Here is a 12,414-nt window from a genome sequence, read left to right on the forward strand (position 1 = left end):
ATTTTTTAAAGGCAGCTTTGCACTCTTTGCTGAACCTTTTATTGAGTTCTCATTTTTTTTCCTCCCTACCCCCCCCCCCATGCAGTCCTGGATCTTTGGCTGATGCCCTGATGGTGGAAGAAATAGTCCACTCATTATGAGAAGAGGGCATGTTTTGATTATTCCTCCAGGACCATGCATGCTTGGGACCCCACCCACCATGCTGTAAGCAGCTCAGGTTACACAGTTGTCAAGTGAAAGTGAAGATGAGACTGCCCTCCTCCCTCCAGGTCTAGGAAGGTGAGCATCCAAACAGACTAGGATCCCAAAAAGCCAGTACATGCAGACGAAACAAGTCCCAGTGTCATTATCAATGGCTTCTCAGACAGCCCCCATGTCAGCCACATTCAGAGAATTCGTTTTGATCACATGCTCGTTCAGTCCCAGTCTAGCAGGCCTTGGTGAGCTCTCATTAGATCAGTCCCCTTGTGTCAGTGGGAGAATGCACCCCTCGTGGTCCTGATTTAACTTCCCACAGGGCAGGAAACCCTGACTGATCTTAGGACTGGAGAGGGAGGAGGAGAGGGAGTGAGGGGAGTCGGGGGAGTGGGAGGGTTTTGGGAGGAGGGGAGGAAGTGGAAATTTGTATAAATTAATAAAAAATAAATAAATAATAAAACTCAAAAAATATTTAAAAAATATTAAGTACCTCCAGTAGGTATATTCAAACTCTTGAAAAAAAAAAAAAAAAAGATGAGACTGCCCTAAGATTGCCTCCGATGACGACTCTGCAACTGGCGGCCACTGCCCACTGCAAGCCATCCTAACTCAGTCTCCTCTAATAACAGCATCTGTTTTGTTACATGAAGCAGAACTACCCAGTTCAGAGCAGCTAAAATGTAGAGTCATGAAACCACAGAGTTATTTTTAAGTCACTAAAGTTTCTATTGGGGAGTTGTAACAGGTAAAACCTTTTTACCTTATTCAAAGTTGGCTCAAAAGCTTTATTCCTTCTTTTTCATTGTTACTCAAGGTCAAACTGTCTTCTTCCATTTTTTTTTTTCTGGAGTTACTAGCCTGTTGCTAGGCACATAGAGAGGTGACTGCCTGAGACTGTCACATGAATCACAAGAAGATGTAAGGAATAGACTTCTGCTATAAAGCAGTGTTATTTAAAGCTGTAAGAGCTTTTATTAAATTTGTATTAATATCCATTTTAAACAGACTTACCCATGTCCGCAGAGGCATTAAATACATCTGAATTAATTAGTAAAATTAACAATAATTTAGGGGTTTGGGGAAGATTCAACCTAAAATCTCTCATTTTTTAAGATTTGCACAAGGTGGTAATATAGTTATAAAGTTATAAAAAATAGCATAAGAAAAAAATAAAATTGTATAAATTAATACTTATTAAATGCGGGCTGCAAAAATGACTATCAAGAACCATACCGTAAACTCAGGGGTGATTATAATAAGATTGTCTTCTAGGAGATGTACTTCCTTGTTATTGCAAGAAGGCCAGGTTCAATTTCAAGCACCCTATGGTACCTACCACCTTCTTATAATACATTTAGGAGGGATATGAGACCATGTTATTACCCCTACAGGCACCAGGCACACATGTGGTACACTGACATACTACTTGCTTTCATATATATATATTAGTATATATATGAAATATATATAAATATTACATGATATTATATATATATGTTATATGACACATAAGCATACAATAAAATAAGTAAACCTTAAGATAAATGTTCTTCTAGTGTCTACCTTGTACTATGCATGGACTTAGCCAGGAAATAAAAAATGAGACCTAATCACTGTTGGTAATATTGCTCTTTGCTGGATACTGAATACCACTTTATCAACTAATATTAAAAGGTGAGATGGCATCCAAGTCTATATCCTGAGATTACCAGATCTTCGGAGAGTACTGCTGTACCTTATTTAGGAATTTTAATAAGGTATAAAGGAAGAGGTATTCTTTAAAATGTTATTTTCATTGTTTAATTTCCAATGTACTTTTAAATCTATTTTTTCCTATTCACATTATCAGTAACTGTATCAAAAGTGAAGAAATATCCAAAAAACCTAAATAGTTCTCCAAACACCTATCCTTGAGAGTTAATTTATTCTCAGACACCTCTCCCTAGTGCATTGCTTCCCAGGATTCAAATCCCTCTGTTTTAGAATTACTTTAGCTCAGAAGAGGAAGGTGATTTGAAAATTATGCAGAACAGGGACGAGTATGTACATGAGTGCTTTGGAAGTAGTAGTAAAATCCTTTTTCCTCGAAATTTTTAAATTGCACTTGAATAAAATGCAAAGGTAACTACTTTTATTTACAGAGAGGACGCATTCAAAATATTTATTAAATGTGTTTTGAAACTATTCTGAGATACAAGTCACCCACAAAAACAAGCGCAACATATTTTTGTACTCATATGGCCAGTCTTTATTGCTCCAGTCCATTCTAAATATATTGCCTAAAGAGTTTAAGGTTTAAGTCTCCAAGATCAAATCGGGGGCTTTCTCAAGTGGAAGTCCTGAGCAAGCTGGAGAGAGAAGGCTGGGGTGGGAGGAGGAGAAGGCAGGGAAGGAAATGGGAGAGAGGGAGGGGGAAAGGAAGAGGGTGAATAAGAAAACCATCTGGAGTGTAGTCTCATACGTTTCAAGCATGTGGGCATCACTGTCTAGACTGTAACAAAGAGGTGACCATGGTGTTTTGGGGGGACTCTGGACATACTGATGCTACCCTGCAAGCCCATCTGTAGCCTTACCTAAGTTCACACCGGGAATCAGGCGCTCCTGATCCCGTGCAAGAGAGCACACACGTTCCTGAGAGAGGCCACAGGTTCTCCCATGTGCTGAATCAGTTTTCTAAAAAGAAGGGAAGGGTCCCATCTGCTGGAGACTTAGTTCAATTCTAGGGTTTCTGGTTATTGAGGGAAGGCTGTGTGAGCTCAGTGAGGGGGCAGGAAAACCGCTCAGCTCTCAGTGGCAGGCAGTGCAGGCAAGCAAGGGCGGAGAAGAGTCATTTAGTGCTGGCAAATCTCAACCTGGGCCCCAGGTGCTGAGCTCCAGGAGAGCTGCCTCTGATCTCCAAGGTGTTCTCGGGAAGCTGGGGCTAGAAAGCCAGTCCAGCGTGGGGATCCTCATCCTCCCTCCAAGCAACGTACCTGTCCTAGGCTGCAGACCCACATTCTTGGGGAACCCTCTTCTCGGGGGACCGGTCCAGACTGTGTTGCCTCTGCTCCCTGCCGCTGCCGCGCCTGCCTTGCTGCGATCCCACCAGTACCATGGAGGAATTCTCCCACTGCCCGCCCGCTCTGGGCGACTTTGACTCCGGAATATCTGCTCTGGCGCCTTTCGGGTGAGCTCAGAGAGGAACCGGTCTCCCTCCCGGTCTGAGATTACCCGAGAAAAGAAGATCCCCCTAGTCCCAGAGCTGCAAATCGATTTTTCCGTCAGCGTCTTCGTCCTCCGCCCCTTCTTCCTTGCCTCTGGGTTTGTTTATATAGCATCTGGCAGGAGGGAGACAGTGGCCACCCTCGCCTGGCGACTCGCCCTCCCCTCCTAGCCTCTAGGCTCCCACACGTGGTAGGCACCAATATCATTGCCAGCAGGCAAGCTACAGCCAGCGGGAGGCGGACGCCTGGGTGCCAGCGCCACGCGCGTTCTCGCCATCCCTCACTCATCCTCCGCGCGCCCTCTCCCACTTGCCTCTAAAGCCGGGTCACACTTGGCATTTGCCGCCAGCCATCCGTCCCTTGACGTGAAGAGGAGATCGGAAAGGAAATACTGCCCTGGAGGTGCTGATGATGCTTCGCTGGGTTCGTTCAGTTGCTAGAAAAGAATGGTAACATGAACAGTGGAGCGTGAGAGCGTCGGCAGAGGAAGGGGACCAGATTGATGGGCGGAGAGCACACTTCTCTGAGGATCTCCTTCCCTGGACTGCACGAGGAAGGGTCGTCTTTGAGCCTGCACTTCCTGGCTGGACTCAGCCTACATCCGTAGAGTCTTTTCACCAGGTTCCCAGGACTTCTTGATGCTGCCTGCCGAGGAGTGGTCTGACAGCGCATGAGGATTCAGGAGTTTGTGAACCCTCATTCAAACATAGTTCTGACCTGGCTATGGTGTTCCTGGATCCTGCCTGACAAGCTGGCTCCAGAGGGAGTTGAACTTGAGTTCAGGTGGGTTATCCCAAGGCAAGCAAAGGAAGAGCTGTTATAGGAAGATAAGAAAGGTGATGTTCCAATGTCAAAAGTGGACATGTATCTTCCAGACACTTGACTGGACCAAGCCACTCCCTCTCATTCAGTTCTCGCTCTTAATCTCCTACTCTACATCCTGGACCTCCCACCCTAAAGGCGGGGGATGCTGGGCAAACAGCGACAGAGAAACACCTGCTATTTACTGATATTTCTAGCATGCTCTTGACTTCCCCATAACTTGTTATTCTATGAAACGGTCTTTATTTACTTTATTTACTCCACTGCTTTATATTAATGGAGGTCAATAGACTTAATGATTTCCTCAGTAGAGTCATTTCTTTCTAAGCCAATAGATAATGCCGTCGTCATAGTTTTCTGGAGAAAAGTAACTGTGCGTTTGTTCTGCAGATGGCCAACTCCCTCTGAACCCTGCAGATTGGTGCTGAGCAGGCAACAAAAGTTTGTAGCTTCCCCTCAGGTTCCGGTGTTTCCCAGGAGAGAAGAAAGGACTTTCGCATTACACGCAAGAAACAGGCAGAGAGAGACTTCTCTAACTTTTCTCCACTGTGACCATTTGCAATGAAGAGGAAACAGAAGAGGTTTCTGCAGATGACTTTGTTATTCACTGTGGCTTTAATTTTCCTGCCCAATATCGGTCTTTGGTCTTTATACAAGGATAAACACCTGGTGAAATCTGCAGAACCTGTGGACCATCAGGTAAGTACCAGCCAGGGCAAGGGTAGCCGGAGGATGGGTTAGGTACGTACCCTGCCTTGGGGGGACATGGGGGAAACGTTATGGGGAGTTTCTCTCAAGTCCTCACAGAATGGATTTTACGGACTTCAGGGGACTTTGAGAAGGTACTGGGTCCCGGTCACTGAGATGATGAATGGAACATAAAATAAGAAAGAAGAACCCGAGGTCAAGAAGAAAAGGTATATTCTCTCAGTTGGTTATAGATTGTTTTTTGACTTGAAGTGGGTGGAAGGAAGCTGCCTTTTGTAGGAGGCAGAAGTGGGATTGGTACAAGTTCAATTATAGGGATTGGATTTTGCCTTCTGTCTTGTGTGTATTTCCATATTAAGTACATCTGGCCAAGTAAGTCATTCAAATTTTAAAGTGGTTTTCAAGAACCAATTCGTTGTTTGCTGTATTTTAACTCTTTTTCTATTTCTCAGCAAGAAAAACATTATTATCCTGTGGAAACTTAAACTCTGTCTTTTGTCTCCCCTCTTGCTGATGAGGTGTGATAGTTAGTAGAGGCAATTATTTAGAGTGTATATGTAATTTCCTCCAACATTTGACATGTTTGTTGCTAAAGGTTTTTCTTTATGTGATAAACAATACACAGTGTAGTACTTTGCTTTTCTTCTACTTAGCACATAGCCATTAGAATGCATATGTTTGCAAAATGACTTAATCATGTCCAAGTAACTTTCACGGAGAATAAGGATTCCAAGAATCCCTCAAAAAATGCTGATGGAAGTCAATACTGTTGGAATCCTACTGCTTAGTAAATACAACTTGTATTTTTTATATAAAAAAAATTGGACAATGATTTACAGCTTACTTCATGAAAACAATATACTTTTCCAGTCAGTACCATGTATTGCCCTAGAATATTAATATTCTTAATTCCATGTGCCATCACCCTTGTATGCTATGTACTTTTCACACATAGAAGAATCTAAATAATCCACTTCTGGACAACAGCAATATATATTAGTGGTAATTGATTATTTGTTCCTATAGTTAGCAAAGTTTAATCTTCTGTTTATACAGTGAGTGGATAGTTGTAAATTATATGGAGGTGATCTGAAGTTTTTCACTATGAGAAATCACTACCAATTTCTGAACATTAAAGAAAACTATATGCCTTGGATTTTCAGTGCATTGGAACTTTGAGGGAAAATGCTGACATGTTGATCTTGATCAATACTTTCTAGTCAGACTAGCTTCAATTGAATTATGATGAGTTTTGTCATGTCCATATATCCAGAGGGGATGGAAACTTGGGCTGTGGACTCCACAAGACAAATAGATCACTTCCTTTTCCAGTCTTTTATTCAGAGCAGAATAATGTCACAAGTAGCAGTCAATGTTTTCCTCTCAAAATTTCCACCAAATTAGGAAAACATAAGAGAAATTTATTTTATGTTATTATTGATTAATTATTAATACAATCTGAAGAATTTGCTGGGATAGTTAACATGAAAATCTAATTAATCTTATTAATGAGACCCTAACAGCTTTTACTTTGGCTATTGATTTTGAGGCTTAATGAGAAAGCTGTTTGTGCATTAGCATAAAAAAAATGTTACATTTCAGCTGTGAATGAGCCTACTACCCAGAGCAGTTTGCCTGTTTTGGGTTCAGATGACATGAAACTAATACTTAAGTTTCGGAAACAAAATGATGGCGCTGAAAGGTATGGGTGGCAGAGAAGCAGGTAGTTGCACTTTCTGGAAGTTTCTTGGACGACTGATGGGGATCTGGCAGCATAAAAGTTCAATGGTAAAGCTTTGAAAATTTTATAGGAAGAAAAGATACTGATAAGCTTTTGATAAACATTACTGTGTACATTATCACATCAATCCAAATGACAATTTCACAATTTTCACTTTCTTATAGATAAAAAAATAAGTTATGGAATGTTCACATCCTTATGTAACTTTTGGATGAGTATAAGATAAGTCATTATTAAATTTGGCTTAATCAGAAGCAATTTGTCATGACACAGACTTCATGTTTTGATATTAGGATATAATAGTTTGAAATACAATATTTCAAAATTAGAGATTTATATGCTCTTTATTGGTTTGCATACAGGTTTTCAATGACCAATGTAAACTGTGCTATTTGCTTTCAACAATTCACTTTCAAAAGACATTGTCAGAAATCATGTGCTGCTACGTCTATCTTGCTGTTGTAAAATGCTAAGGATGAGAATGATAACAAACGACAGCCCCGACAGCAATGGATGCTGAAGCTTTTCAGAACACATGCTGATAGGAGCCAGGATATTTTCACAGCTGTTGTGTGTGAAAACAATCAGGGTTTCTTGTTCACAAGGCTTGAAAATTCTCCATGGGCTTACATACGTATATCATTACACTGAGTAGTAGGGAAATACCTCAAGATAAGAAAGGTATAAATCCTGAAACCATGGGAATCTTTCCCAAATGTCCACTTTATTTTTTTTTCTTTCTATCTTTTGCCAGTTTATATCACTAAAACTCCTTCTACATAGTATCTAATTTAAATTGTATTTGTTTTGCAATGTAAGATGAATTGAAAGAAGATAATATATAAGACACAGGTCAAAACTGAAAACTGTTCTCATCTTTGTAAAGCTTAATAGTTAACATATTCTACACTATTGCAAATTGTTTATGCTTACAGTGGGTTTGTCTTAAGTACACTGCTTGTCATTATACTTCTTAATACCAAAGAGGAAGCAACATATTATATCAGAATTAGCAAATTATTCTTAAAATTGTTTTTTGTTTTTTATCATAAATTAAAAAATATTGATAATAATACAAACAATTGAACATTACAAGGTTGAAATTGAATATCTAAAATTATTCTTTGACATTTTTTAGGAATTAAAATCTTTATGCACATGTTTTTAATTATGACTATATGCTGTTTTAAGTTGACTTAATTTGCTCATTTTCTTTTTGTTGTTATTGAAAAAGATCTCTTTATGTTATTTAAATAATAGATCTGCTTAGTACAATAAATAACAGCTTATTCATTGTAACTATGATATTTAGATGATAATGATTGGTATGTGATTGTTCAGTGACAAATCTTAATTTTCTCTCCCTTTTCAAACATTTGAAGTGCTGCTGTTCTCTGATTAAAATTGCTCCACTACAAACTTGTATCATTAACTGCGTTATTGGAGGATATGTAGAATAATGCAATACCTTAAAATCAACTACTCCCTTATAATATTATGTGTATTTCCATATTATTTACTCAAGTGTTTGTGAGAAGACTCCCCTAGAGATTCTTATTTTTAAAAATATTCAATAAGTTAACCAGCTTTACAACTAAATTGGATATAAGAGTTACAAAAATAATGCAAGACTTTTCACAACATAAAGAGGCTTTTGAAAATTTGCAATTTAAAAAAATAAAAGATGTAAAATCCACAAATTTCTAAGCACAGATTTCTAAGAGCTTTTCAGAATGGATAATTTATTAAAAAAAAAAAACTTATGCTTGTGCAGAGTTTTCTGACATAGGAGAAAACAAGAAACAGATCACACAACAAAATTTCCTAATCCAGAGGTCATGTGGGCTTTCTTTATATTTATGTGATTTCAGGATTTATATTTATATCATATATCTGTCACGTTTGACATATAATGAGATGCATAAATTCCCAAGAGACTCCCATCTTGGATGTGGAATGTTTGTGAGGGAACCTCCTGTTCCCTAGGTGACTTCGCCACATGCGATACTTTCCTTCACCTTCTCCCACTAATATCCTTGTTTGAAGAGACACTAAAAAATCTTCAACTTTGCCCAGCTCATTCAATGTTACCGATTTCCTCATTTTAGTGGTAATATTCCTTTTGACCATCAATATTATTTTCTTCAACAGTGTGCATGTGTTAGTTTTTGTTTTTTAATATAAACCACAGAGGATAATTAGTACCCAGCCTATATAAACTGTTGCCTGCATTCTTTTGTTACATTAATTACTAAAGCTGAACAAAATGTGAGTTCTTTTCCCATAAAACATCTTAGATATTGGAAACACTAAAGACAGGAAATGAAGATTAATAGTTTTCACTTTGAAGCAGGATAGTCTACTCGTAACATGGAATGATCTGAGCTGTTCTTCATTAGCTATAGTGTGCATTCTAAATTAGAGATTTTAAGGAGCTTTTTTTAATTTATTGAAAATTCGTCCAAAAATCACTATAGGACGGCACCACACATACATTTGTAACAAGTGTTTTGATTATTTCCTATGACACAGGGGATCACTGTATGAGGAGTTCATCACATTCCCCTGTGGCAGATCACATTAAATACCGTGATCTGCTACCAATCTGATGCAAACATAAGTCCATAAACAAATAGCAAATAACTATATAAATAAAATTAAAAAACAAAAGATGAAATAGTTTTTCTTTTGTCTGTTCTCATGTCTGAGTTACAGATGCTATGCTGGATCGATTACTCTCAGATAGGAACTGAGTCAAGCTGGAATATGGATGGAAAGTATGAGAAAGGCTGAGTAATTTAGTACAAATGCAGAAGCACACTGTGTAAATTGTTAGGAGTAGCCATGACAACCTTTAGGAAATTTTCATCCATGTCTCTTCATAAATATTTTATGCCAAAGAAGATCGTCAAGGGGACATCTAGACTCACTTCACAGCAAAGGCTAAGAATCAAAGTAGGAAAAAGGAAGTCCCTCATCTAAAACCATGTGTGGAAAGAGAGATGGGCACATTTGTGGTGCAATGATTTTTTTCTTTTCTTGTCTTGCTGAGGGTGAAGAGAGTAATAAAAGCATATTCAGAGTCCGTGAGGCTGTGTCAGAGGATGAGGTTGTGATCATCATATCTGTGTGTGTATGTGTGTGTGTGTGTGTGTTTGTGTATGTGTGTGTTTGTGTATGTGTGTGTTTGTGTGTGTGTATGTGTGTGTATGTGTGTGTGTTTGTGTGTGTGTGTATGTGTGTGTGTATGTGTGTGTGTGTGTCTGTGTATGTGTGTGTGTGTGTCTGCGTGTGTGTGTGTGTGGTAGTTCTCCTGTATAAACCAACATGTATAGGATAATCAGAGGGCACCACTAAAGAGAAAGTTAAACCCAGCCTTAAGCAGATATCGATAAATCTCTACCTGTCACCCTATAAATCTCTGGATTCCAAGGAGGTTCTCACATGGAACTGTAATGCCTGAATGGCAGCAGAGAATAACAAATCATGTGAGGTGGGGATGATGCTCTAGATATGTTTATGTAAAGTTTATGAAGAGATATGACATCTGCAAAGGACTCATATCTTTTCCTTCAGCATGCTCTGTTAATGTAATAATGTCTGTTTGTAATGAATTCAAAAGGTGGAAGCAGAGAGAGGATACAAGTATATTAAGGTTTTACTTCCAGTATTATTGATGAAGAATGAGGGTGCATTAACAATTCTCTCAATTAATATGTATTCATATCGCATATTCACCTAACAGTATCCATATGTTCAGGCATACAACCACACTATGAAACTTTTCATAATCCAACTATCACATTTTCTACCACATTTTAGCAACTAAAGTTTCTTGGTTTTCCAATGCTTTGAATCTATAATAGGTTGCTAGTCAAACCTGAAGCACTGTTCAATTATAGTCAATGTAATTCTAGGACATTATAAGAAAGACAGAAAATGTATTTGTCTGTGCGAACATGTGCATCTACATAGCAAAAGAGAAAAAAAATGCAAAAGGGTTAAGATACTAGAGGCTGCACACATTACAAATAAGAAAACTCAAATTTTAATATAATCGATGTAATTGTGGATTCCATAGAGTGTGCTGGCAGTGCTGGCAGCGATCAACTGTCGTAAGCAGGGTTGGTGTTTCAGTGAGGGTCGCTAATGTTGATTTTAATTCATTTAAAGAATTCAAGTACTCATGGAATAACATTTCAGATTTTGAAGTCTGGAAAGTCAGAGGTGATTATGGTAATAATTTTGAGTACTTCTATCATATTAAATTGACCAAATTGACAAGACTGTCACATAAGTTTAAATGAGGTGGGTGTTATTTCTGCTTCTTGTTGATATTTTCCCAGTGGTAGAGTATAAATGGACGTAAAAGTGGAAGAGATTGCAGTTTCCATAGCATTTCTGTTCTCTTTTAGTTGAGCATTCTGTAAGTTTTAGAATCAAATTATGTGAGTTCAAATTCTCATTCCCTAATTTAGCACTTTGAGGCACTTGACATTCCATGGATCTTCCTCACCCCAACACTTTTACAAGAAAAAATGGTATGTGGATACTTTTCTTGTGATGATGAAGTAAGGATTAAACACTTAACATGTCAAGAGCATGGGAACAGGAACAAGGGTATAGATTATTGTTATTCATATTATGACTATTTACAAGCAATCATTGCATTTTGCAAGGTGATTAATGTCTGTATAGAAAATGTTTACAGGTGTTTACTTCCTGTCAGGATGAACTACAAAGCAATGCCGTCAATTTACAGAGCATTATTAAATAAACAAAAGAGATCTTTAAAATAAGAATTTTTCATTGTTTTGTCAAACACTCAAGTAAAAGTTGTTGACATTTTAAAATTTCTCACAAAACACTCAGTGAAATTCTGTTTAGCATATTGTTCTGAAACAATTTGAAAAGAAAAGTTTTTAGCAGAAAATTTTAAAGGAGAGATAGTGAAAGAGAAGTTTATGTTAAAAATAAAGTCTGTGTTTCACACGCTAGTGTCCCCTCCATGTTAATTGTTTCAAGAATTCTGTTTCCATTTTTGTCTTTAACTTTGGGTCATGTAAAAATCTTCATCATTGATAGAAATACTTTTAAAAAACAAAAAGCAGATATAAGCTATCAGTATATTACAGTTACTTTATGAAATTTATTATTCTCCTAGAGGTAGAGGATGAATAAAGCCTTCTATACTCTGCTGATTCTTAGTTTTTAAACAGCTAATTGGAAATACAGCTGCTATTTACAGAACAAAGAGAGAATCATTGCACTAAAATTTTCTTACCAAGTGTGTCACATTTAGAAAGTGAGAGAATAGCAGTGTCTGGGCTCGGTGACCCTGGAACCAGCTAAGGTAACCAGGAGCCCCACCCACCTAAGCCAAGTGTAGGGTGCTAGAACTAAAACTAGTGTGAAGTAGGCTCACATACTTTTAAGTTCAAACATCAGACACTTCGCTTGCAAAAGTGTATCATTAGGCACAACTTACCATCTTGAATATCAATTTGATAATTTGGAAACTCAGACTTTTCTTCTTTCATTAAGGAGCAGTTGAGGAAATTAGGTAAATTCCTGCAGTGCTTATTCCACCAATATAAAATATTGATAGTATATACTATTCACCATATAGTTCAACTACATTTGAAATTCTGAAATCAATGCACATGAGAACTTTTATGCAATAGCCATAAAATGCGCACAATAGTAGTGCATAAGCAAAGTCAAAGCACACACTTTCAACTT

General features: G+C 38.1%; 1 protein-coding gene and 1 pseudogene across 2 annotated transcripts in view; one reads left to right on the plus strand and one right to left on the minus strand.

Annotated features, from left to right (window-relative positions):
- Positions 1-2,879: 2,879 nt before the first annotated feature.
- Positions 2,880-4,073, minus strand: LOC125413948 (uncharacterized; annotated as a pseudogene).
- Galntl6 (polypeptide N-acetylgalactosaminyltransferase like 6) overlaps positions 3,401-12,414 on the plus strand; it is a 1,135,405-nt gene continuing 1,126,391 nt past the window's right edge. The window contains exons 1-2 of one of the 2 annotated variants that reach the window (XM_048455743.3): positions 3,401-4,184; positions 4,614-4,922. In XM_048455743.3, coding sequence (XP_048311700.3) covers positions 4,785-4,922 — 138 coding nt within the window. In that variant the 5' untranslated portion in view covers positions 3,401-4,184; positions 4,614-4,784. Of the gene's footprint in view, positions 4,923-12,414 lie in introns of both variants that reach the window. The other variant, XM_085680327.2, reaches the window with a different exon arrangement.

This window comes from Myodes glareolus, chromosome 23, assembly GCF_982192425.1.
Source record: "Myodes glareolus chromosome 23, mMyoGla1.1, whole genome shotgun sequence".
NCBI lineage: Eukaryota > Metazoa > Chordata > Mammalia > Rodentia > Cricetidae > Myodes > Myodes glareolus.